This window comes from Salvelinus alpinus, chromosome 18 (genome assembly GCF_045679555.1).
Source record: "Salvelinus alpinus chromosome 18, SLU_Salpinus.1, whole genome shotgun sequence".
Lineage (NCBI taxonomy): Eukaryota > Metazoa > Chordata > Actinopteri > Salmoniformes > Salmonidae > Salvelinus > Salvelinus alpinus.
In genome coordinates this window covers 44,195,793-44,223,704 of record NC_092103.1, presented here as the reverse complement: position 1 = coordinate 44,223,704, position 27,912 = coordinate 44,195,793, and the positions used below count along the sequence as shown (strand labels likewise).

General features: G+C 44.9%; 1 protein-coding gene across 1 annotated transcript in view; it reads right to left on the bottom strand.

The window, feature by feature from the left end:
• Positions 1 to 27,912, bottom strand: part of fbn2a (fibrillin 2a) — a 222,242-nt gene that overhangs the window by 11,478 nt on the left and 182,852 nt on the right. Inside the window, exons 48-58 of the mRNA XM_071351419.1 lie at positions 26,106 to 26,225; positions 24,109 to 24,234; positions 23,494 to 23,646; positions 16,840 to 16,905; positions 16,309 to 16,434; positions 11,530 to 11,649; positions 10,758 to 10,880; positions 7,413 to 7,544; positions 4,782 to 4,907; positions 3,276 to 3,482; positions 829 to 954 (exon numbers count right to left, since the gene is read on the bottom strand). Coding sequence (XP_071207520.1) covers positions 829 to 954; positions 3,276 to 3,482; positions 4,782 to 4,907; positions 7,413 to 7,544; positions 10,758 to 10,880; positions 11,530 to 11,649; positions 16,309 to 16,434; positions 16,840 to 16,905; positions 23,494 to 23,646; positions 24,109 to 24,234; positions 26,106 to 26,225 — 1,425 coding nt within the window. The remainder of the gene's footprint in view (positions 1 to 828; positions 955 to 3,275; positions 3,483 to 4,781; positions 4,908 to 7,412; positions 7,545 to 10,757; positions 10,881 to 11,529; positions 11,650 to 16,308; positions 16,435 to 16,839; positions 16,906 to 23,493; positions 23,647 to 24,108; positions 24,235 to 26,105; positions 26,226 to 27,912) is intronic.

Here is a 27,912-nt window from a genome sequence, read left to right as displayed (position 1 = left end):
CAAATCATAGATTTGGTTGCATTCACAATGGGCTTCAATCACAACCACTCACCAGGTACCAGGGTCAGTCTGTTATATCTGGATTATTTCTCCGGTCTTATCCGGTGTCCTGTGTGAATTTAAGTATGCTCTCTCTAATTCTCTCTTTCTTTCTCTCTCTCGGAGGACCTGAGCCCTAGGACCATGCCTCAGGACTACCTGGCATGATGACTCCTTGCTGTCCCCAGTTCACCTGGCCGTGCTGCTGCTCCAGTTTCAACTGTTCTGCCTGCGGCTATGGAACCCTGACCTGTTCACCGGACGTGCTACCTGTCCCAGACCTGCTGTTTTCAACTCTCTAGAGACAGCAGTAGCGGTAGAGATACTCTCAATGATCGGCTATGAAAAGCCAACTGACATTTACTCCTGAGGTGCTGACCTGTTGCCCCCCTGACAACTACTGTGATTATTATTATTTGACCATGCTTGTCATTTATGAACATTTGAACATCTTGGCCATGTTCTGTTATAATCTCCACCCAGCACAGCCAGAAGAGGACTAGCCAACCCTCATAGCCTGGTTCCTCTCTAGGTTTCTTCCTAGGTTTTGGCCTTTCTAGGGAGTTTTTCCTAGCCACCGTGCTTCTACACCTGCAATGCTTGCTGTTTGGGGTTTTAGGCTGGGTTTCTGTACAGCACTTTGAGATATCAGCTGATGTAAGTAGGGCTATATAAATCAATTTGATTTGATCTTCAATCACAACCACTCACCAGGTTTTAAAACAGACTCCATGTCGCATCATAATACTGTTCTGACCAATAGAAGTGTAACAGTGGAATGTGCCTTACCCACGCAGGCCGTTCCAGTGATGGTGGCGGTGTAGCCCATTTTGCAGTGGCAGCGGTAGGATCCCATGGTGTTGATGCAGCGTCCATTCTTACACGTGTCAGGGATTACTTTACACTCGTCTATATCTGTAGGACAAAAGACAGAGAGCACAGGACCATTCAGAGAAGACGGGACCATTCAGAGAAGACGGGTCCATTCAGAGAAGACATGACCATTCAGAGAAGACGGGACCATTCAGAGAAGACGGGACCATTCAGAGAAGACATGACCATTCAGAGAAGACATGACCATTCAGAGAAGACGGGACCATTCAGAGAAGACGGGACCATTCAGAGAAGACGGGACCATTCAGAGAAGACATGTCCATTCAGAGAAGACATGTCCATTCAGAGAAGACATGTCCATTCAGAGAAGACATGTCCATTCAGAGAAGACATGTCCATTCAGAGAAGACATGTCCATTCAGAGAAGACATGTCCATTCAGAGAAGACGAGACCATTCAGAGAAGACGAGACCATTCAGAGAAGACGAGACCATTCAGAGAAGACGAGACCATTCAGAGAAGACGAGACCATTCAGAGAAGACGGGCCCATTCAGAGAAGACGGGCCCATTCAGAGAAGACGGGCCCATTCAGAGAAGACGAGACCATTCAGAGAAGACGAGACCATTCAGAGAAGACGAGACCATTCAGAGAAGACAGGACCATTCAGAGAAGACGAGACCATTCAGAGAAGACGAGACCATTCAGAGAAGACGGTACCATTCAGAGAAGACGAGACCATTCAGAGAAGACGGGACCATTCAGAGAAGACGAGACCATTCAGAGAAGACGGGACCATTCAGAGAAGACAGGACCATTCAGAGAAGACGAGACCATTCAGAGAAGACATGTCCATTCAGAGAAGACGGGACCATTCAGAGAAGACGGGACCATTCAGAGAAGACAGGACCATTCAGAGAAGACGAGACCATTCAGAGAAGACAGGACCATTCAGAGAAGACAGGACCATTCAGAGAAGACAGGACCATTCAGAGAAGACGGGACCATTCAGAGAAGACATGCCATTCAGAGAAGACGGGACCATTCAGAGAAGACGGGACCATTCAGAGAAGACGGGACCATTCAGAGAAGACGGGACCATTCAGAGAAGACGGGCCCATTCAGAGAAGACGGGCCCATTCAGAGAAGACGGGCCCATTCAGAGAAGACGGGACCATTCAGAGAAGACGGGACCATTCAGAGAAGACGAGACCATTCAGAGAAGACGAGACCATTCAGAGAAGAAAGGACCATTCAGAGAAGACAGGACCATTCAGAGAAGACATGACCATTCAGAGAAGACATGACCATTCAGAGAAGACATGACCATTCAGAGAAGACGGGACCATTCAGAGAAGACATGCCCATTCAGAGAAGACGGGACCATTCAGAGAAGACATGCCCATTCAGAGAAGACATGACCATTCAGAGAAGACATGTCCATTCAGAGAAGACATGTCCATTCAGAGAAGACATGCCCATTCAGAGAAGACGGGACCATTCAGAGAAGACGAGACCATTCAGCATTCAGCTGAATAAGAAATATACCCATAGTGTAAAGCAGGGGTTGACAATTAGATTCAGCCACGGGTGATTATTTTCTGAGTGGATGGTCATGGGGCCGAAACATCATTCTAATCATTTGTACACTGCAAATTGAGTGGAAGTAAGCCCAAACAGATATTGTTTTTGACAATAACATAATAATTTCATACCTTGATTATATTGAGACATGATCACCTCTCTATTGATTTGTGGTAATACTTGGGAACAGATTTCCCAAATCAAAACCATTTAGAAAGATTTTTTATTTATTTTTTCACTGAAAATGTTGAGTGGCCATCGTCTATAGGGTCAATTTAATTGGCTTGTTCAGTGTCCCATGTATAATTTCTTCTTGTTTTCCGATTACTAATCTTGATTCAATTCAAGGGTTTGTTAGATTTGCTAGGTTTACTCTTGCATTCTTAGTGGACAACCTGAGAGAAAAAAACTAGTATGAATTACAAGTTGACACTCTTGGAGATCTCCTAAAAATAACACTGAAGCACTTGTCCTGACCTCTCGCCTAGGGCTAGGTGACATTCCTTTCACTGGATCACTCCTTGGACTTATATGTGGTAATTGCTACATCTTGCCTTTTGAATGTTCGGGCGGGCATTTTGCCATATCGCTTACACCTATCCAATCATTTCAGATCTACACTAGTGCCTAGGGGAAAGGAATAATGGCCTATTTGGAATTATTTAAAAAGCCTAGAAGAAACTCTTGACGACCTGACCCGAAAGCCATATATATTTAACCTGTAACTCAAGCCTTATCATCAAGGCACTTCTCCCTACAGGCACGTCCACTGTTCAACCCTTTTCAGGCTCTATAACTCCAAACCCGTTGATCTCTCACCCATGCCGTCGGTGGCGTACCCCGGGCCATGGGGACAGAGCTTCCTGTAGCCTGCCGTGCCAGCCAGGGGACAGAGCTCACACTGGTTACCCCAGCCGCGGCCTCCGTCACAGCAGCACTGGGACTTGGTGGTGGGGGTCCGGCTGCTGGAAGACATCTGGCACATAGTCATGAGCACCTCGGTAAAGCAGAAGCCCTCCCTGTAGTCTAGAGAGAGGGGCAGAACAGACAGACTGTATGTGTCTATACACTGAGTGTACAAAACATTAAGAACACCTGCTCTTTCCATGACAGACTGACCAGGTGAAAGCTATGATCCCTTATTGATGGCACTTGTTAAATCCATTGAATGAGTCTCGATGAAGGAGCGGAGACAGGTTAAAGAATGATTTTTATGCCTTGAGACAATTGAAACATAGATTGTGTATGTGTGCCATTCAGAGGGTGAATGGGCAAGACAAAATATTTAAGTGCCTTTGAACAGGGTATGGTTGCACTGTAGGTGCCAGGCGCACCGGTATGAGTGTGTCAAGAACTGCAACGTTGCTGAGTTTTTCACGCTCAACAGTTTCCTGTGTGTATCAAGAATGGTCCACCACCCAAAGCATTGTAGTCAACATGGGCCAGCATCCCTGTGGAACACATTTGACACCTTGTAGTCTATGCCCTGACGAATTGAGGCTGTTGTGAGAGCAAGGGGGGGGGGGGGTGCAACTCAATCTTAATGTTTTGTACACTCAGTGAATATACTCTAAAACAAATCAAATTGTATTGGTCACATACACATGGTTAGCAGATATTTATGCGATTGTAGTGAAATGCTAATTTACTCTAGATATATATTTTGGGGCATTTTTTTTACTTTATTGAGGCAGTTATCAAATGTATCAAATGTATTTATAAATCCCTTCTTACATCAGCTGATGTCACAAAGGGCTGTACAGAAACCCAGCCTAAAACCCCAAACAGCAAGTAATGCAGGTGTTATGAAACCGAGGGGGAGACAGATACGTGGGAGAGACGGAAGGGACGTTGTGGGGCTTGAAGCCTGTTCTCCGGTGGGGGGAAGAATATGGTTAGAGTAACCGTGAGCGTTGCCGCTAGAATACAGGCTCTATACAGAACAGACAGACATTTAAACAAGTCATTCAACACATTACAACATGAAGAAAAAAAAAGAACAGGCGGTTTGTAAGACGTTTTTAAATCTCTTATTTTTTTCCATTTCCATTTAAAAACAATAACGGACATTTATACAGGAGAGGACATGTAACCGTCCAGATGTAGCACAGGGGCTAACAAGAAGAAGAAGACTACGGTCTGCTCTAGTTGTTACTCAACTGTCATTTTGGCAAGTGGTCGGGAGAAAAAGCTGTTGTATCACTAACTAAATAAACAACTTCTAGCTAATTTTAGACATATACTGTACAGAAGATATTCCTAACACTGACTGTCAGACACACACACACCCACAGTGTGTTCCGGAGGAGTGTGTATGATTCTTACCGAGACACTGTGTCCGTGTAGAGTCAGACTCATAGCCGCCTCCACACTCACATATGTAGCTGCCTATAGTGTTGATACAACGGCCATTCTCACAGATCCCCGGCTTGCTACGACACTCATTCTCATCTGAATGGAGAAAGAGAGAGAGAGACAGAAAGACAGTGGGAGGGATAAAAGGGAGGTAAGAATGTGATGGAGAGAGAGAGAGTAAAAGATGAAGGGGTAGAGAGAGAAAGACAAATAGAAAGTTAAAGATGCAGTAGAAGGAGGGGCGATATATGTTTAAAATCAAACTTGCATCTCCCCCCAAAAATATGCAATCTCACATCCCACTAGGCAAAAACTGGTTGAATTAACATTGTTCCCACATTATTTCAGCCCCAAAAAATCTATGCGATGGCGTTGAATCAACGTGGAAAACTGATTAGATATGCAACATTTTTTACCCAACTTTTAACCTAAATCCAATGACATTGATTTTACATTTACAGTGGGGAGAACAAGTATTTGATACACTGCCGATTTTGCAGGTTTTCCTACTTACAAAGCATGTAGAGGTCTGTAATTTTTATCATAGGTACACTTCAACTGTGAGAGACGGAATCTAAAACAAAAATCCAGAAAATCACATTGTATGATTTTTAAGTAATTAATTTGCATTTTATTGCATGACATAAGTATTTGATCACCTACCAACCAGTAAGAATTCCGGCTCTCACAGACCTGTTAGTTTTTCTTTAAGAAGCCCTCCTGTTCTCCACTCATTACCTGTATTAACTGCACCTGTTTGAACTCATTACCTGTATAAAAGACACCTGTCCACACACTCAATCAAACAGACTCCAACCTCTCCACAATGGCCAAGACCAGAAAGCTGTGTAAGGACATCAGGGATAAAATTGTAGACCTGCACAAGGCTGGGATGGGCTACAGGACAATAGGCAAGCAGCTTGGTGAGAAGGCAACAACTGTTGGCGCAATTATTAGAAAATGGAAGAAGTTCAAGATGACGGTCAATCACCCTCGGTCTGGGGCTCCATGCAAGATCTCACCTCGTGGGGCATCAATGATCATGAGGAAGGTGAGGGATCAGCCCAGAACTACACGGCAGGACCTGGTCAATGACCTGAAGAGAGCTGGGACCACAGTCTCAAAGAAAACCATTAGTAACACATTACGCCGTCATGGATTAAAATACTGCAGCGCACGCAAGGTCCCCCTGCTCAAGCCAGCGCATGTCCAGGCCCGTCTGAAGTTTGCCAATGACCATCTGGATGATCCAGAGGAGGAATGGGAGAAGGTCATGTGGTCTGATGAGACAAAAATATAACTTTTTGGTCTAAACTCCACTCGCTGTGTTTGGAGGAAGAAGAAGGATGAGTACAACCCCAAGAACCCATCCCAAACGTGAAGCATGGAGGTGGAAACATCATTCTTTGGGGCTGCTTTTCTGCAAAGGGGACAGGACGACTGCACCGTATTGAGGGGAGGATGGATGGGGCCATGTATCGCGAGATCTTGGCCAACAACCTCCTTCCCTCAGTAAGAGCATTGAAGATGGGTCGTGGCTGGGTCTTCCAGGATGACAACGACCCGAAACACACAGCCAGGGCAACTAAGGAGTGGCTCCGTAAGAAGCATCTCAAGGTCCTGGAGTGGTCTAGCCAGTCTCCAGACCTTAATCCAATAGAAAATCTTTGGAGGGAGCTGAAATTCCGTATTGCCCAGCGACAGCCCCGAAACCTGAAGGATCTGGAGAAGGTCTGTATGGAGGAGTGGGCCAAAATCCCTGCTGCAGTGTGTGCAAACCTGGTCAAGAACTACAGGAAACGTATGATCTCTGTAATTGCAAACAAAGGTTTCTGTACCAAATATTAAGTTCTGCTTTTCTGATGTATCAAATACTTATGTCATGCAATAAAATGCAAATTAATTACTTAAAAATCATACAATGTGATTTTCTGGATTTTTGTTTTAGATTCCGTCTCTCACAGTTGAAGTGTACCTATGATAAAAATTACAGACCTCTACATGCTTTGTAAGTAGGAAAACCTGCAAAATCGGCAGTGTATCAAATACTTGTTCTCCCCACTGTAATTCACGTTAGTTGAAAACTCAACCGAATGTAAATCAAAACTAAACGTTGATCTGACGTCGGTGTCCAGTGGGATCCGTCTTGAACAGTTCTATCAATGACCACAGTGAAATGATAACGCATCACTGTTGAACAGTTCTATCAATGACCACAGTGAAATGATAACACATCACTGTTGAACAGTTCTATCAATGACCACAGTGAAATGATAACACATCACTGTTGAACAGTTCTATCAATGACCACAGTGAAATGATACTGTTGAACAGTTCTATCAATGACCACAGTGAAATGATAACACATCACTGTTGAACAGTTCTATCAATGACCACAGTGAAATGATAACGCATCACTGTTGAACAGTTCTATCAATGACCACAGTGAAATGATAACACATCACTGTTGAACAGTTCTATCAATGACCACAGTGAAATGATAACGCATCACTGTTGAACAGTTCTATCAATGACCACAGTGAAATGATAACGCATCACTGTTGAACAGTTCTATCAATGTACTGTAGACCCTTTCCTCACCCTCGCACACTTCGTTGTCCAGGCGCCGCACCATCCCCGGCGGGCACACACACATGAAGGTGCCGATGAGGTTCTTGCAGGTCATGCCTCTGGACTCACAGTCGTGGAGCCCCTCGGAACACTCATCCAGATCTGAGGAAACGATAGCACGGTATTTTTGTATGAAAGAAAGATGTTCTTTAGTGAGTATGAACGATTTCTCCGCTTTGTCTGTAGACTTAATGTTCATCCAAAATTTCAAATGTACCTCATGTTATAGAGTGCCTTCAGAAACGATTCACGCCCAATGGGCTCTATTTTCGGCTGGCGTTAAGACGGAGCTAGTGTCAAACGCACGGTAGTTTGTCATTTCGTCATGTAAAAACTGCCACACTGGCATTTTGCAGCCATAACGCCAGGTTTGGCAATTTACCGGTCTTATATCAGCTGGCTTGAGCTCACATGGGCGAGGTGGAAATATTTGAGGTGTGACCTTAAAAACATGATCCAAAGTGCTAATTTCCAGCAGTGCTGACGGGGATATTTAAGAGCAACCAAAAAGCTGGTTTTAGCAGTAACTCAGATGGTTATGGCATGAATTTTGACAGTGGAAACGCAGCCTATCCAGCCGTGACGCACACTGCCCATATGAACATGGAACAAGAGATACCTAACATGCTTTTGGTGCCTGTATACTTCCTATTTAGATATTTTTTAATTTGATTAAAAACCAAGCATTGCCTCCCCTCTTCTCAATTAAGGCGTTTCTTTGTCTGCCCAATGCAATCGCAATTTAGTCAAGACTTTCGATAAAGGGTTTGGCTTGGAAAATAAATCTTAATCACTAAAGCTTTATTAAAATATCAACGTTTGAGTGGAGTAAACCAGTGAGCTAACATTCCCTTTTAATCTAAGCATTGTAGACAGGCCCACATTATTTTAGCCATGCAGATCCCATTTTGGACATGCGTAAAACCCCTTCCATGATTGTACAGTAGGCTACGTGCCCATCATGAAACGAGAGATGAGTACCTCGGTGAATACTGGTGAACCTTGTATTTAGAAGTTATCTGTCACCTGTAAAAAATGTATTGTTTTCCGTTTCATATGTTAAAAACTCAAGCCCTCCCTTACGCAATATATAGCAAAGGCTGGTTCAACAGCAATGCGTCTTATTAACCTGGAGGTTTTATGATCTCATTACATTTTACTTGTTGTTTTAAAAAAATCAACTGTTAGTTTTTCATCTCAGTTTATTACAACCGAACTTATTAGAACGATTCACGTTGCAATGCAACTTCTGGAGATGTGAGAACGCGAATTTATCTGTAAGATGGTTCCGATTATGTTCATAAAACACAGGCCTATTAGAAAGCAGTAAAACGGTGAGTGGGACATTCTCCCTTTGTATTTATATGGGATCTTTGTCCAGCTACTGTGAAAGGTTTGGATGTGTGTAAAACCCTCCATAATCTGCGTTGTTTTATTATATATTATATGCCCACGGGGAGAAATGATGGTGAAACAAGTGGTTGTTTTGTATATAGTTCTAAGTATTGTGAGGTGACCTCAACTCTTTTTGGGGGTATTATCTGGGGGATGTGAAATCAGTTGTGGAGGCTGAAAGGACACAATGTGATGACTCTATTATAGTTGAAGAGGTCATTTGTTCTAAATGAACACCTTACAAAGAATACGTCTCCTTGAGACTGATGACACATGCAGTACCGGTCAAAAGTGTGGACACACCTACTCATTCAAGGGTTTTTCTTTATTTGTACTATTTTCTACATTGTAGAATAATAGTGAAGACATCAAACATTGAAATAACCCATTATGGAATCATGTAGTAACCAAAAAAAGGTATTTGTATAATCTGTCATTTGCTGTATCCACTAGCATATGTTATCATTGTCTGTTGGTATACTTCTTGTATGTATACTGGTGTTTCTGCAATAAAATAAATAAATAAAGAATAATACAAAAAGAAAGAAAAAATATTCAAAATAAAAATCTATACGCAAGGAGTACCAGTATCAAGTCAATGTGCAGGGGTACGAAGTAGTGGAGGTAACTGAGGTAATATGTACATGTAGAAAAGCGACTAGGCAATCAGGATAGATAATAAACAGAGTAGCAGCAGCGTTTGTGAAGAGTGTGAAGGGTGTGTAAGCGTGTCCGTCCGTGTGTGTGTGTTTTGGGAGTTAGCGTGACTCGTCAATAGGTTGAACTATCCCTTCAGGGTCAATATTGGGTAAAAGAGTAATAATGTGTGTAAGTGTGTAGCGTGTGTATTGTGTAGCGTGTGTAGCGTGTGTAGTGTGTGAGTGTGTAGCGTGTGTAGTGTGTAGTGTGTAGCGTGTGTGAGTGTGTAGCGTGTGTAGTGTGTGAGTGTGTAGCGTGTGTAGTGTGTGAGTGTGTAGCGTGTGTAGTGTGTGAGTGTGTAGCGTGTGTGAGTGTGTAGCGTGTGTAGTGTGTGAGTGTGTAGCGTGTGTAGTGTGTGAGTGTGTAGCGTGTGTAGTGTGTGAGTGTGTAGCGTGTGTAGTGTGTGAGTGTGTAGCGTGTGTAGTGTGTGAGTGTGTAGCGTGTGTAGTGTGTGAGTGTGTAGCGTGTAGCGTGTGTAGCGTGTGTAGTGTGTGAGTGTGTAGCGTGTGTAGTGTGTGAGTGTGTAGCGTGTGTAGTGTGTGAGTGTGTAGCGTGTGTGTGAGTGTGTAGCGTGTGTAGTGTGTGAGTGTGTAGCGTGTGTAGTGTGTGAGTGTGTAGCGTGTGTAGTGTGTGAGTGTGTAGCGTGTGTAGTGTGTGTGAGTGTGTAGCGTGTGTAGTGTGTGAGTGTGTAGCGTGTGTAGTGTGTGAGTGTGTAGCGTGTGTAGTGTGTGAGTGTGTAGTGTGTGAGTGTGTAGTGTGTGAGTGTGTAGCGTGTGTAGTGTGTGTGAGTGTGTAGCGTGTGTAGTGTGTGAGTGTGTAGCGTGTGTAGTGTGTGAGTGTGTAGCGTGTGTAGTGTGTGTGAGTGTGTAGCGTGTGTAGTGTGTGAGTGTGTAGCGTGTTTAGTGTGTAGTGTGTAGCGTGTGTAGTGTGTAGCGTGTGTAGTGTGTGAGTGTGTAGCGTGTGTAGTGTGTGAGTGTGTAGCGTGTGTAGTGTGTGTGAGTGTGTAGCGTGTGTAGTGTGTGAGTGTGTAGCGTGTGTAGTGTGTAGTGTGTAGCGTGTGTAGTGTGTGAGTGTGTAGCGTGTAGCGTGTGTAGTGTGTAGCGTGTGTAGCGTGTAGCGTGTAGTGTGTAGCGTGTAGCGTGTAGTGTGTGTGTAGCGTGTAGCGTGTAGCGTGTGTAGCGTGTAGCGTGTAGCGTGTAGCGTGTAGCGTGTAGATCTCACCCTGGCACATCCTCTGGTTCTCTCTCAGAGTGTAGCCACCGGGACACATGCACTCGTATCCTCCGAAGGTGTTGATGCAGCGGAATGCACACAGCAGGGGGCTGATGGCACACTCGTTGACGTCTGACCCAGAGAACGGGACGTAGACAGACAGACAGACAGACAGACAGACAGACAGACAGACAGACAGACAGACAGACAGACAGACAGACAGACAGACAGACAGACAGACAGACAGACAGACAGACAGACAGACAGACAGACAGACAGACACAGAGAGACAGACAGAGAGACAGACAGAGGACAACACCAGCAGTCAAAATCGATATCCCATGAACCACGCACACATATGTACGCGCATGCACACCGGCACGGGCACACACACACACACACACACAAAACACAACCTTCAGGCAAATAATCAGTCTCATTTGAACATTTCTGCATTTAAATTTGCATCCTGCCTTCAATACATCCAGCACATATTTACATATTCATATATTTATATCCATATGGTTTAACTTTCCTACTGAACATTTCACACTAGATTAATATAATACGTTCCATTTGCCATTAAACACATTTGCCAATGTGTTAAGATCATGATTTTAATAGATTTTCAATATACTAAAACTTGGAAAATAAAAGTATATAAAAAAATAAAATACTTGAAAACGTGTTTAAATTACAATGACTGCAACACGATATTAAAGGAATAAATACATCTCCACCACATAGATAACATGTACATGTCCAGTAGGGTTCCACCCACCTTCACAGGTCATCATGGGGCCTGGCTCAAAGCCCTCCTCACAGTTACACTCGAACCCTCCAATCACGTTAGAGCATGTCCCGTTCCCACATAGGTTCCCCACCAAACACTCGTCAACATCTGGTCAGGACCACAAGGTTGGACAATTAACCAAACGGTAACTGGACTAGTCAACTAGAACATTACAGTAGAATTTCCAGATCACAGTATTGCACAGAAAACCAACATTTATTGTAATTTATGGGGCTGTTATCCAGACACAGATTCATGTTACGGAGATGCTCCATTGACCATGCTTTCCAGTCCAATACTAGGTTTAATATGTGTCTGGGCAACCTGTTATTTAGATGCATGAACCTTATTGTTTGGTCAACTCCATACGTTTTCTTCAGTATAGACGCTATGAGATGGCACAGTACAGAGGAGGTATGTCAAGGTTTAGTGACGTTAGAGTATACAGTGCATTCTGGTGTAGTAGAGTGTTTCCTCTGTATAGCTCCTATATGAGCACCACCTGGTAGAGCCTGACTTATATGAGCACCACCTGGTAGAGCCTGTCCTATATGAACACCACCTGGTAGAGCCTGTCCTATATGAGCACCACCTGGTAGAGCCTGTCTTATATGAGCACCACCTGGTAGAGCCTGTCCTATATGAGCAGCACCTGGTAGAGCCTGTCTTATATGAGCACCACCTGGTAGAGCCTGTCCTATATGAGCAGCACCTGGTAGAGCCTGTCCTATATGAACACCACCTGGTAGAGCCTGTCTTATATGAGCACCACCTGGTAGAGCCTGTCCTATATGAGCAGCACCTGGTAGAGCCTGTCCTATATGAACACCACCTGGTAGAGCCTGTCTTATATGAACACCACCTGGTAGAGCTTGTCCTATATGAGCACCACCTGGTAGAGCCTGTCCTATATGAGCACCACCTGGTAGAGCCTGTCCTATATGAGCACCACCTGGTAGAGCCTGTCCTATATGAACACCACCTGGTAGAGCCTGTCTTATATGAACACCACCTGGTAGAGCCTGTCCTATATGAGCAGCACCTGGTAGAGCCTGTCCTATATGAACACCACCTGGTAGAGCCTGTCTTATATGAACACCACCTGGTAGAGCTTGTCCTATATGAGCACCACCTGGTAGAGCCTGTCCTATATGAGCACCACCTGGTAGAGCCTGTCCTATATGAACACCACCTGGTAGAGCCTGTCCTATATGAGCACCACCTGGTAGAGCATGTCTTATATGAGCACCACCTGGTAGAGCCTGTCCTATATGAGCACCACCTGGTAGAGCCTGTCCTATATGAGCACCACCTGGTAGAGCCTGTCCTATATGAGCACCACCTGGTAGAGCCTGTCTTATATGAGCACCACCTGGTAGAGCCTGTCCTATATGAGCACCACCTGGCAGAGCCTGTCTTATATGAGCATTTTATGAGCATTTTATGAGATTTGACTGAGTTACAGTTCATATAAGGAAATCAGTCAATTTAAATACATTCATTGGGACCTAAACTATGGATTTCACATGACTGGGAATATAGATATATAATATAAAGTGGGGGCGTGGATCAGAAACCAGTCTGATACATGGGACATTTTCAGCTTCCAGGAATTGTGTACAGATCCTTGCAACATGGGGCCGTGTATTATCATGCTGAAACATGAGGTGATGGCGGCAAATGAATGGCACGACAATGGGCCTGAGGATCTCATCACGGTATCTCCGTGCATTCAAATTGCCATCGATAAAACGCACTTGTGTTCATTGTCCGTAGCTTATGCCTGCCCCATACCATAACCCCACCACCATGGGTCACTCTGTTCACAACATTGACATCAGCAAACCACTCGCCCACATGACACCATACTCGCTGTTTGCCATCTGCCTTGGTACAGTTGAAACCGGGATTCATCTGTAAAGAGCACACTTCTCCAGCGTGCCAGTGGCCATCGAAGGTGAGCATTTGCCCACTGAAGTCGGTTACGACGCCGAACTGCAGTCAGGTCAAGATGGCTGGTGGCTGGTCTCACATGATCCCACAGGTGAAGAAGCCGGATGTTGAGGTCCTGGGCTGGCGTGGTTACAAGTGGTCTGTGGTTGTGAGGCCGGTTGGCCAAATTCTCTAAAATTATGTTGAGGCGGCTTATGGTAAAGAAATTAACATTCGATTTTCTGGCAACAGCTCTGGTGGACATTCCTGCAATCAGCATGCCAATTGCACACTCCCTCAAAACTTGAGACATCTGTTGCATTGTGTTGTGTGACATATTGCACATTTTAGACTGGCCTTTTATTGTCACCAGCACAAGGTGCACCTGTGTAATGATCATGCTGTTTAATCAGCTTCTTGATATGCCACACGTGTCAGGTGGATGGATTATCTTGACCAAGGAGAAATGCTCACTAACAGGGCTGTAAACAAAATTGTGCGTATGGAACATTTTATTTCGGTTCATGAAACATGGGACCAACACTTGACATGTTGCGTTAATAGTTTTGTTCTGTGTATTTAGGCTGGACACTATGCACTAGGCTACACTGGAATTCAACTCTTCGCTGCCAATGTGTAACGTGAATAAAATTGCACCTTTTTTCTTCCTAATGCTCATATTATTTTTGGTCTGAACCTCGTCTCACATTGGTTTTGTGCCTTCTGCTCCTCTCCTAACATGTCTGCACCTCGTCTCACATTGGTTTAGTGCCTTCTGCTCCTCTCCTAACATGGCGGCACCTCGTCTCACATTGGTTTAGTGCCTTCTGCTCCTCTCCTAACATGGTCTGCACCTCGTCTCACATTGGTTTAGTGCCTTCTGCTCCTCTCCTAACATGGCTGCATCTCGTCTCACATTGGTTTAGTGCCTTCTGCTCCTCTCCTAACATGGCGGCACCTCGTCTCACATTGGTTTAGTGCCTTCTGCTCCTCTCCTAACATGGTCTGCACCTCGTCTCACATTGGTTTAGTGCCTTCTGCTCCTCTCCTAACATGGCTGCACCTCGTCTCACATTGGTTTAGTGCCTTCTGCTCCTCTCCTAACAAGGCTGCACCTCGTCTCACATTGGTTTAGTGCCTTCTGCTCCTCTCCTAACATGGCGGCACCTCGTCTCACATTGGTTTAGTGCCTTCTGCTCCTCTCCTAACATGGTCTGCACCTCGTCTCACATTGGTTTAGTGCCTTCTGCTCCTCTCCTAACATGGCGGCACCTCGTCTCACATTGGTTTAGTGCCTTCTGCTCCTCTCCTAACATGTCTGCACCTCGTCTCACATTGGTTTAGTGCCTTCTGCTCCTCTCCTAACAAGGCTGCACCTCGTCTCACATTGGTTTAGAACCTTCTGCTCCTCTCCTAACATGGCGGCACCTCGTCTCACATTGGTTTAGTGCCTTCTGCTCCTCTCCTAACATGGTCTGCACCTCGTCTCACATTGGTTTAGTGCCTTCTGCTCCTCTCCTAACATGGCGGCACCTCGTCTCACATTGGTTTAGTGCCTTCTGCTCCTCTCCTAACATGGCTGCACCTCGTCTCACATTGGTTTAGTGCCTTCTGCTCCTCTCCTAACATGGCTGCACCTCGTCTCACATTGGTTTAGTGCCTTCTGCTCCTCTCCTAACATGGCTGCACCTCGTCTCACATTGGTTTAGTGCCTTCTGCTCCTCTCCTAACAAGGCTGCACCTCGTCTCACATTGGTTTAGTGCCTTCTGCTCCTCTCCTAACATGGCGGCACCTCGTCTCACATTGGTTTAGTGCCTTCTGCTCCTCTCCTAACATGGTCTGCACCTCGTCTCACATTGGTTTAGTGCCTTCTGCTCCTCTCCTAACATGGCTGCACCTCGTCTCACATTGGTTTAGTGCCTTCTGCTTCTCTCCTAACATGGCTGCACCTCGTCTCACATTGGTTTAGTGCCTTTCTGCTCCTCTCCTAACATGGCTGCACCTCGTCTCACATTGGTTTAGTGCCTTCTGATCCTCTCCTAACAAGGCTGCACCTCGTCTCACATTGGTTTAGTGCCTTCTGCTCCTCTCCTAACATGGCGGCACCTCGTCTCACATTGGTTTAGTGCCTTCTGCTCCTCTCCTAACATGGCTGCACCTCGTCTCACATTGGTTTAGTGCCTTCTGATCCTCTCCTAACAAGGCTGCACCTCGTCTCACATTGGTTTAGTGCCTTCTGCTCCTCTCCTAACATGGCGGCACCTCGTCTCACATTGGTTTAGTGCCTTCTGCTCCTCTCCTAACATGGCTGCACCTCGTCTCACATTGGTTTAGTGCCTTCTGCTCCTCTCCTAACATGGCGGCACCTCGTCTCACATTGGTTTAGTGCCTTCTGCTCCTCTTCTAACATGTCTGCACCTCATCTCACATTGGTTTAGTGCCTTCTGCTCCTCTCCTAACATGGCTGCATCTCGTCTCACATTGGTTTAGTGCCTTCTGCTCCTCTCCTAACATGGCTGCACCTCGTCTCACATTGGTTTAGTGCCTTCTGCTCCTCTCCTAACATGAAAAAAATACATTGAAAGGAAACTAAAGGGAGCTGCTTCTAACAGGTATTGTTGTATTTGTCTAACCGCTCATGGATTTCAGTTTGTATTGACTACTAGTGTTTTAAAACTTGAAAATATTAAAAATGTAAATAGGTGTGTTGTATAGGGTTCTGTCTCACCGATGCAGTGTACCCCAGTGTAGTTGACTGTGGAACAGGTTTCCAGTTAACTCTATAGGCAGTTCATTAGTATAGAATAGGTGTGTTGTATAGGGTTGTGTCTCACCGATGCAGTGTACTCCAGTGTAGTTGAGGGTGTAGCCTACTGGACACTCGCAGCGGAATGAGCCGTCTGTGTTGATACAGTGTCCGTTGTTACAGATGCCTGGGTTCTCCACACACTCGTTCAAGTCTGGAGATGTGCAATGTTAAGAGTATTATCCATCACAGCATTATTCATTCATCTATTCATTGTCGTTATAGTTGAAATCATAGTTTTTTTTATTCCAAATCACATTCATGCTGTTTCATGTCATCTCGTCAAAGGTTTAACACAAAAACAAAACCTTTAAAGGGATATCATTCATTCAAAACCTTTAAAGCGATATCATTCATTCAAAACCTTTAAAGGGATATCATTCATTCCAAACCTTTACAGCGATATCATTCATTCAAAACCTTTAAGGCGATATCATTCATTCAAAACCTTTAAGGCGATATCATTCATTCCGAACCTTTAAAGCGATATCATCTAAAAAAAAAAAATCACAGTAATTTTTCCCACTGTACCTCACATATGTTAATGTGGTTGAGTTACCTATGCGTGTGTCTCCAGTCCCAGGGATTATGCCATGGCCGAAGGGACACAGGTGCTGGAACGCCACTGATGGGAGAAATAAATACGAGTATTGTTATATATTCTAACTCAATAATTCTGAATTGGGTCTCACTATGGACTCTATTCAATCCCCCACTGCCCTTTTGTAATGTGATCGCATGTGAAGTGTTCCAAAAACACATGTTTTCATGGGATCTAATGTGATCGTATGTGACGTTAATGTGATCACATGAACCTACATATGTACAAATTATGAAATCATGTGATTTCCCACGTGAAATCAAGTGGTTTTTCTGTAAGGGTCACTGCACAGATGTCAGTTCAATGTCTTATTTTGATTTACATTTGAAATGAGTTGTGAACTAATGTGAATTCAACGTAAAATCAACAGTGTGAAATCATTGGATTTGGTATCAAATGCGGGTGAAAAAAAGACAAACTCAAACAATTCCTTTGCCTTGATGACCTTTGCAAATCCAATCAGTTTTCAACGTTGATTCAAAGTCATCACATCATTTTTAGGGGGTTGAAATTATGTAGAAATTATGTTGATTCAACCAGTTTGTGCCCAATGAGTCAAGACATGGCTTAGGGAGTAGGAATGAGTCAAGACTTGGCTTAGGGAGTAGGAATGAGTCAAGACATGGCTTAGGGAGTAGGAATGAGTCAAGACATGGCTTAGGGAGTAGGAATGGGTCAAGACATGGCTTAGGAAGTAGGAATGGGTCAGGACATGGCTTAGGGAGTAGGAATGGGTCAAGACATGGCTTAGGAAGTAGGAATGGGTCAAGACATGGCTTAGGGAGTAGGAATGGGTCAAGACATGGCTTAGGGAATAGGGATGGGTCAAGACATGGCTTAGGGAGTAGGAATGGGTCAGGACATGGCTTAGGGAGTAGGAATGGGTCAAGACATGGCTTAGGGAGTAGGAATGAGTCAAGACATGGCTTAGGGAGTAGGAATGAGTCAAGACATGGCTTAGGGAGTAGGAATGAGTCAAGACATGGCTTAGGGAGTAGGAATGAGTCAAGACATGGCTTAGGGAGTAGGAATGAGTCAAGACATGGCTTAGGGATTAGGAATGGGTCAAGACATGGCTTAGGGAGTAGGAATGGGTCAAGACATGGCTTAGGGAGTAGGAATGGGTCAAGACATGGCTTAGGGAGTAGGAATGGGTCAAGACATGGCTTAGGGAGTAGGAATGGGTCAAGACATGGCTTAGGGAGTAGGAATGAGTCAAGACATGGCTTAGGGAGTAGGAATGGGTCAAGACATGGCTTAGGGAGTAGGAATGGGTCAAGACATGGCTTAGGGAGTAGGAATGGGTCAGGACATGGCTTAGGGAGTAGGAATGGGTCAGGACATGGCTTAGGGAGTAGGAATGAGTCAAGACATGGCTTAGGGAGTAGGAATGGGTCAAGACATGGCTTAGGGAGTAGGAATGAGTCAAGACATGGCTTAGGGAGTAGGAATGGGTCAAGACATGGCTTAGGGAGTAGGAATGAGTCAAGACATGGCTTAGGGAGTAGGAATGAGTCAAGACATGGCTTAGGGAGTAGGAATGGGTCAAGACATGGCTTAGGGAGTAGGAATGGGTCAAGACATGGCTTAGGGAGTAGGAATGGGTCAAGACATGGCTTAGGGAGTAGGAATGAGTCAAGACATGGCTTAGGGAGTAGGAATGAGTCAAGACATGGCTTAGGGAGTAGGAATGGGTCAAGACATGGCTTAGGGAGTAGGAATGAGTCAAGACATGGCTTAGGGAGTAGGAATGAGTCAAGACATGGCTTAGGGAGTAGGAATGAGTCAAGACATGGCTTAGGGAGTAGGAATGAGTCAAGACATGGCTTAGGGAGTAGGAATGAGTCAAGACATGGCTTAGGGAGTAGGAATGAGTCAAGACATGGCTTAGGGAGTAGGAATGAGTCAAGACATGGCTTAGGGAGTAGGAATGGGTCAGGACATGGCTTAGGGAGTAGGAATGAGTCAAGACATGGCTTAGGGAGTAGGAATGAGTCAAGACATGGCTTAGGGAGTAGGAATGGGTCAAGACATGGCTTAAGGAGTAGGAATGGGTCAAGACATGGCTTAGGAAGTAGGAATGGGTCAGGACATGGCTTAGGGAGTAGGAATGGGTCAAGACATGGCTTAGGAAGTAGGAATGGGTCAAGACATGGCTTAGGGAGTAGGAATGGGTCAGGACATGGCTTAGGGAGTAGGAATGAGTCAAGACATGGCTTAGGGAGTAGGAATGAGTCAAGACATGGCTTAGGGAGTAGGAATGGGTCAAGACATGGCTTAGGGAGTAGGAATGGGTCAAGACATGGCTTAGGAAGTAGGAATGGGTCAGGACATGGCTTAGGGAGTAGGAATGGGTCAAGACATGGCTTAGGAAGTAGGAATGGGTCAAGACATGGCTTAGGGAGTAGGAATGGGTCAAGACATGGCTTAGGGAGTAGGGATGGGTCAAGACATGGCTTAGGGAGTAGGAATGGGTCAGGACATGGCTTAGGGAGTAGGAATGGGTCAAGACATGGCTTAGGGAGTAGGAATGAGTCAAGACATGGCTTAGGGAGTAGGAATGAGTCAAGACATGGCTTAGGGAGTAGGAATGAGTCAAGACATGGCTTAGGGAGTAGGAATGAGTCAAGACATGGCTTGGGGAGTAGGAATGAGTCAAGACATGGCTTAGGGAGTAGGAATGGGTCAAGACATGGCTTAGGGAGTAGGAATGGGTCAAGACATGGCTTAGGGAGTAGGAATGGGTCAAGACATGGCTTAGGGAGTAGGAATGGGTCAGGACATGGCTTAGGGAGTAGGAATGGGTCAAGACATGGCTTAGGGAGTAGGAATGGGTCAAGACATGGCTTAGGGAGTAGGAATGAGTCAAGACATGGCTTAGGGAGTAGGAATGGGTCAAGACATGGCTTAGGGAGTAGGAATGGGTCAAGACATGGCTTAGGGAGTAGGAATGGGTCAGGACATGGCTTAGGGAGTAGGAATGGGTCAGGACATGGCTTAGGGAGTAGGAATGAGTCAAGACATGGCTTAGGGAGTAGGAATGGGTCAAGACATGGCTTAGGGAGTAGGAATGAGTCAAGACATGGCTTAGGGAGTAGGAATGGGTCAAGACATGGCTTAGGGAGTAGGAATGAGTCAAGACATGGCTTAGGGAGTAGGAATGAGTCAAGACATGGCTTAGGGAGTAGGAATGGGTCAAGACATGGCTTAGGGAGTAGGAATGGGTCAAGACATGGCTTAGGGAGTAGGAATGGGTCAAGACATGGCTTATGGAGTAGGAATGAGTCAAGACATGGCTTAGGGAGTAGGAATGAGTCAAGACATGGCTTAGGGAGTAGGAATGGGTCAAGACATGGCTTAGGGAGTAGGAATGAGTCAAGACATGGCTTAGGGAGTAGGAATGAGTCAAGACATGGCTTAGGGAGTAGGAATGGGTCAAGACATGGCTTAGGGAGTAGGAATGGGTCAAGACATGGCTTAGGGAGTAGGAATGGGTCAAGACATGGCTTAGGAAGTAGGAATGGGTCAGGACATGGCTTAGGGAGTAGGAATGGGTCAAGACATGGCTTAGGAAGTAGGAATGGGTCAAGACATGGCTTAGGGAGTAGGAATGGGTCAAGACATGGCTTAGGGAGTAGGGATGGGTCAAGACATGGCTTAGGGAGTAGGAATGGGTCAGGACATGGCTTAGGGAGTAGGAATGGGTCAAGACATGGCTTAGGGAGTAGGAATGAGTCAAGACATGGCTTAGGGAGTAGGAATGAGTCAAGACATGGCTTAGGGAGTAGGAATGAGTCAAGACATGGCTTAGGGAGTAGGAATGAGTCAAGACATGGCTTGGGGAGTAGGAATGAGTCAAGACATGGCTTAGGGATTAGGAATGGGTCAAGACATGGCTTAGGGAGTAGGAATGGGTCAAGACATGGCTTAGGGAGTAGGAATGGGTCAGGACATGGCTTAGGGAGTAGGAATGGGTCAAGACATGGCTTAGGGAGTAGGAATGGGTCAAGACATGGCTTAGGGAGTAGGAATGAGTCAAGACATGGCTTAGGGAGTAGGAATGGGTCAAGACATGGCTTAGGGAGTAGGAATGGGTCAAGACATGGCTTAGGGAGTAGGAATGGGTCAGGACATGGCTTAGGGAGTAGGAATGGGTCAGGACATGGCTTAGGGAGTAGGAATGAGTCAAGACATGGCTTAGGGAGTAGGAATGGGTCAAGACATGGCTTAGGGAGTAGGAATGAGTCAAGACATGGCTTAGGGAGTAGGAATGGGTCAAGACATGGCTTAGGGAGTAGGAATGAGTCAAGACATGGCTTAGGGAGTAGGAATGAGTCAAGACATGGCTTAGGGAGTAGGAATGGGTCAAGACATGGCTTAGGGAGTAGGAATGGGTCAAGACATGGCTTAGGGAGTAGGAATGGGTCAAGACATGGCTTAGGGAGTAGGAATGAGTCAAGACATGGCTCAGGGAGTAGGAATGAGTCAAGACATGGCTTAGGGAGTAGGAATGGGTCAAGACATGGCTTAGGGAGTAGGAATGAGTCAAGACATGGCTTAGGGAGTAGGAATGAGTCAAGACATGGCTTAGGGAGTAGGAATGAGTCAAGACATGGCTTAGGGAGTAGGAATGAGTCAAGACATGGCTTAGGGAGTAGGAATGAGTCAAGACATGGCTTAGGGAGTAGGAATGAGTCAAGACATGGCTTAGGGAGTAGGAATGAGTCAAGACATGGCTTAGGGAGTAGGAATGGGTCAGGACATGGCTTAGGGAGTAGGAATGAGTCAAGACATGGCTTAGGGAGTAGGAATGAGTCAAGACATGGCTTAGGGAGTAGGAATGGGTCAAGACATGGCTTAAGGAGTAGGAATGGGTCAAGACATGGCTTAGGAAGTAGGAATGGGTCAGGACATGGCTTAGGGAGTAGGAATGGGTCAAGACATGGCTTAGGAAGTAGGAATGGGTCAAGACATGGCTTAGGGAGTAGGAATGGGTCAGGACATGGCTTAGGGAGTAGGAATGAGTCAAGACATGGCTTAGGGAGTAGGAATGAGTCAAGACATGGCTTAGGGAGTAGGAATGGGTCAAGACATGGCTTAGGGAGTAGGAATGGGTCAAGACATGGCTTAGGAAGTAGGAATGGGTCAGGACATGGCTTAGGGAGTAGGAATGGGTCAAGACATGGCTTAGGAAGTAGGAATGGGTCAAGACATGGCTTAGGGAGTAGGAATGGGTCAAGACATGGCTTAGGGAGTAGGGATGGGTCAAGACATGGCTTAGGGAGTAGGAATGGGTCAGGACATGGCTTAGGGAGTAGGAATGGGTCAAGACATGGCTTAGGGAGTAGGAATGAGTCAAGACATGGCTTAGGGAGTAGGAATGAGTCAAGACATGGCTTAGGGAGTAGGAATGAGTCAAGACATGGCTTAGGGAGTAGGAATGAGTCAAGACATGGCTTGGGGAGTAGGAATGAGTCAAGACATGGCTTAGGGAGTAGGAATGGGTCAAGACATGGCTTAGGGAGTAGGAATGGGTCAAGACATGGCTTAGGGAGTAGGAATGGGTCAAGACATGGCTTAGGGAGTAGGAATGGGTCAGGACATGGCTTAGGGAGTAGGAATGGGTCAAGACATGGCTTAGGGAGTAGGAATGGGTCAAGACATGGCTTAGGGAGTAGGAATGAGTCAAGACATGGCTTAGGGAGTAGGAATGGGTCAAGACATGGCTTAGGGAGTAGGAATGGGTCAAGACATGGCTTAGGGAGTAGGAATGGGTCAGGACATGGCTTAGGGAGTAGGAATGGGTCAGGACATGGCTTAGGGAGTAGGAATGAGTCAAGACATGGCTTAGGGAGTAGGAATGGGTCAAGACATGGCTTATGGAGTAGGAATGAGTCAAGACATGGCTTAGGGAGTAGGAATGAGTCAAGACATGGCTTAGGGAGTAGGAATGGGTCAAGACATGGCTTAGGGAGTAGGAATGAGTCAAGACATGGCTTAGGGAGTAGGAATGAGTCAAGACATGGCTTAGGGAGTAGGAATGGGTCAAGACATGGCTTAGGGAGTAGGAATGAGTCAAGACATGGCTTAGGGAGTAGGAATGGGTCAAGACATGGCTTAGGGAGTAGGAATGAGTCAAGACATGGCTTAGGGAGTAGAGATGGGTCAAGACATGGCTTAGGGAGTAGGAATGAGTCAAGACATGGCTTAGGGAGTAGGAATGAGTCAAGACATGGCTTAGGGAGTAGGAATGAGTCAAGACATGGCTTAGTGAGTAGGAATGGGTCAAGACATGGCTTAGGGAGTAGGAATGGGTCAAGACATGGCTTAGGGAGTAGGAATGGGTCAAGACATGGCTTAGGGAGTAGGAATGAGTCAAGACATGGCTTAGGGAGTAGGAATGGGTCAAGACATGGCTTAGGGAGTAGGAATGAGTCAAGACATGGCTTAGGGAGTAGGGATGGGTCAAGACATGGCTTAGGGAGTAGGAATGGGTCTCATACCTTTGGTAAAACCCAAGCTGCTGAATATGTTTTGTGTGTGTGTGTGTGTGTGTGTGTGTGTGTGTGTGTGTGTGTGTGTGTGTGTGTGTGTGTGTGTGTGTGTGTGTACCATCCTGCTTCTTGGGACAAAGTTCACAGGGGTCTCCCCAGCCCTCCTTGGGCATAGTGCTGCAGCAACACTTGGCCTTGCTGGTGTTGAAGGCCTGAGGCACCGAACACTTGCCGTTCACAAAGCGGGTGAAGCAGTAACTCTCTCTGGTGTCTGGAGAGATGAAGAGAGGCACACAGAGAGAGAGAGAGAGAGAGAGAGAGAGAGAGAGAGAGAGCGACAGAAACAGACAGAGAGAGGCTGGTCAGAGGCTAAAAACTGGACCACAACAACATTCAAATCTTCCTCTGTGTTTTTTGGGGTTTCCAGCAACAACGTAACAAAACAAACAAAGCAGGGTTTGAAAAACATTGTGCAGTACTCTGATTGGCTGAAAGCCATGGTATGCTTTGACAACGCCACAATCTTGTTGGAAAGTAAAATGTTGGAAATGAGTGTTGATAAGTATCCATCCTTGTATTGTAGCAGTGCTGTAGCAGTATCAACATAAACAATGTGACATAAACATGTGCCACAACAAACCTTCCTTCCTAAAACCTTTTTGTTGCCTAACTATTCTCATATGCCAAATTCTCAACACTGTTTTTGAACACAATTCTGGTTGGCCCTACATACCGTAACACCTGCGACTGTTCTCAGACAGTATGAAGCCAGGCCTGCACACACACTGGAAACTGCCCGGGTTGTTGAAACAGGAGCCAAACAGGCAGATGTTAGGGTCTTCGTCACACTCGTTGACGTCTGCAGAGGGAAAAAAGGGGTGAGCTGTTATTACTGTTACAAAATGGATAGCTCTGTGTGGATAGTCCACACAGTACACACCAGACCTGGGTTCAAATATTTGAAAACATTTCAAATACTTTAGCTGTGCTTAAAGGCAAACTACTATCGAATTCCTATTTTGCTCATTTGTACACTGTTGATAAGGTCCAAAAATACTTTGTATATCAACAGTTAAGTTTTCAAGATATTGGACTTTCAAGAAGCAAAGTGTCGCCTGGCACATTCAAAGTATTTTACAGATTTTAAATAGTATTTTGAACCCAGGTCCACACAGATTAGCCGACGCCAATGGCAACAGCTAGTCTTACTGGGGTCCGACACATAACGAAAAAGACGTCACCGACAAAATACTTTACAATTTACATTAACATATAGTGTGTGTGTGTGTGTGTGTGTGTGTGTGTGTGTGTGTGTGTGTGTGTGTGTGTGTGTGTGTGTGTGTGTGTGTGTGTGTGTGTGTGTGTGTGTGTGAATCTATCAGTTACACATACATGTCAGTATATACACACAACAAGTAGGTCACATGGGGGAGAGGCGTTGTGCTGTGAGGTGTTGCTTTATCTGTTTTTTGAAACCAGGTTTGCTGTTCACTTGCGCTGTATAAGATGGAAGGGAGTTCCATGCACTCATGGCTCTGTATAATACTGTACGTTTCCTTGAATTTGTTCTGGACCTGGGGACTGTGAAAAGAACCCTGGTGGCATGTCTGGTGCGGTAAGTGTGTGTGTGTCAGTGCTGTGTGTAAGTTGACTATGCTAACAATTTGGTATTTCCAATACATTAATGTTTCTCGTAAAAACAAGAAGTGACGCAGTCAGTCTCTCCACAACTCCCAGCTTAGAGAGACTGAAATGCATAGTATTTATATCAGCCCTCTGATTACAATTAAGAGCAAGACGTGCCGCTCTGTTCTGGGCCAGCTGTAGCTTAAATAGGTCTTTCTTTGCAGCACTTGACCATATGACTGGACAATAACCAAGATAAGATAAAACTAGAGCCTGCAGGACTTGCTTTGTGGAGTGTGGTGTGAAAAAAGCAGAGCATCTCTTTATTACGGACAGACTTCGCCCCATCTTTACAACCATTGAATCTATATGTTTTGACCATGACAGTTTACAATCTAAGGTAACACTAAGTAATTTAGTCTCCTGAACTTGTTCAACAGCCACACCATTCATTACCAGATTCAGCTGAAGTCTAGAACTTAGGGAATGATTTGTACCAAATACAATGCTCTTAGTTTTAGAGATGTTCAGGACCAGTTTATTGCTGGCCATCCATTCCAAAACAGACTGCAACCCTTTGTTAAGGGTTTCAGTGACTTCATTAGCTGTGGTTGCTGAAGCATATGTGGTTGAATCATCAGCACACATGCTTTGTTTAATGCCAGTGGCAGGTCCTTAGTAAAAATAGAAAAGAGTAGAGGGCCTAGAGAGCTGCCCTGTGGTACACCACACTTTAAATGTTTGACATTAGAGAAGCTTCCATTAAAGAAAACCCTCTGAGTTCTATTAGATAGATCGATAGATCGAGGTTGAAAAGCCATAACACATTAGTTTTCTCAACAACAGGTTATGTTAATAATATTTCAAAGGCTCCACTGAAATCGAGCAGCACAGCTTCCACAATCTTCGTATTATCAATTTCTTCCAACCAATCCTCAATCATTAGTATCAGTGCAGTACATGTTGAGTGCCCTTCTCTATAAGCATGCTGAAAGTCTGTTGTTCATTTGTTAACAGAGAAAAAGCAATTGTATTTGGTCAAATACATTTTTTTCCAACCACTATGTATCATGGTGATGTAGCCAGGGTTAAACGAAGCCTCACCTATACACTGCTTGTTCTGTACTATGTGGCCCGGTGGACAGAGACAACGGAAGGTGCCGTCCAGGTTCTGGCAGGTTCCAGGAGTGCATGTCCCGGGGAAGATCATACACTCATTCACATCTGGAGAAAATTAGGAAAAGAGTTGGGAGGATAAATAGTAGGGTAACGTGTGAAACACCAGGTTAAAATATCACAACATTAGCATGGAAATGTTTTGGAAAATGTTTTATCCATCATACTTTGACATACTCACCTTTGGTTAATGGCAATAATCATTAAGAAACAGCAGTAACAGGTTACAATAACTCTTTAAAAAAACACTTGTAAAGGTGACCTCATTGTTAGGTGTTACCAAAAATAGCTATATCATCCCAAAAACAGTTCTAATAATATGTATTACATTAGAAATATGTTACGAAGCTGAGTACCACTCATGTTAAAGTAGCCTACCACCGTGAACGACATACTCTACTGTAGATGTCGCAGGACAGTTCTTATCCATACAGTAGAGTAGAACGGTTCTTATCCACACAGTAGAGTAGGACCGTTCTTATCCATACAGTAGAGTAGGACCATTCTTATCCATACAGTAGAGTAGGACATTTCTTATCCATACAGTAGAGTAGGACATTTCTTATCCATACAGTAGAGTAGGACCGTTCTTATCCATACAGTAGAGTAGGACCGTTCTTATCCATACAGTAGAGTAGGACCATTCTTATCCATACAGTAAAGTAGGACCGTTCTTATCCATACAGTAGAGTAGGACGGTTCTTATCCATACAGTAAAGTAGGACAGTTCTTATCCATACAGTAGAGTAGGACGGTTCTTATCCATACAGTAGAGTAGGACCGTTCTTATCCATACAGTAGAGTAGGACAGTTCTTATCCATACAGTAGAGTAGGACAGTTGAGTAGGACCGTTCTTATCCATACAGTAGAGTAGGACCGTTCTTATCCATACAGTAGAGTAGGACCGTTCTTATCCATACAGTAGAGTAGGACGGTTCTTATCCATACAGTAGAGTAGGACCGTTCTTATCCATACAGTAGAGTAGGACGGTTCTTATCCATACAGTAGAGTAGGACCGTTCTTATCCATACAGTAGAGTAGGACAGTTCTTATCCATACAGTAGAGTAGGACCATTCTTATCCATACAGTAGAGTAGGACCGTTCTTATCCATACAGTAGAGTAGAACCGTTCTTATCCATACAGTAAAGTAGAACCGTTCTTATCCATACAGTAGAGTAGGACCGTTCTTATCCATACAGTAGAGTAGGACATTTCTTATCCATACAGTAGAGTAGGACATTTCTTATCCGTAGAGTAGGACAGTTCTTATCCATACAGTAGAGTAGGACAGTTCTTATCCATACAGTAGAGTACGACCGTTCTTATCCATACAGTAGAGTAGGACCATTCTTATCCATACAGTAAAGTAGGACAATTCTTATCCATACAGTAGAGTAGGAAGGTTCTTATGCATACAGTAGAGTAGGACCGTTCTTATCCATACAGTAGAGTAGGACAGTTCTTATCCATACATTAGAGTAGGACAGTTCTTATCCATACAGTAGAGTAGGACCGTTCTTATCCATACAGTAGAGTAGGACGGTTCTTATCCATACAGTAGAGTAGGACGGTTCTTATCCATACAGTAGAGTAGGACAGTTCTTATCCATACAGTAGAGTAGGACAGTTCTTATCCATACAGTACAGTAGGACCGTTCTTATCCATACAGTAGAGTAGGACATTTCTTATCCATACAGTAGAGTAGGACAGTTCTTATCCATACAGTAGAG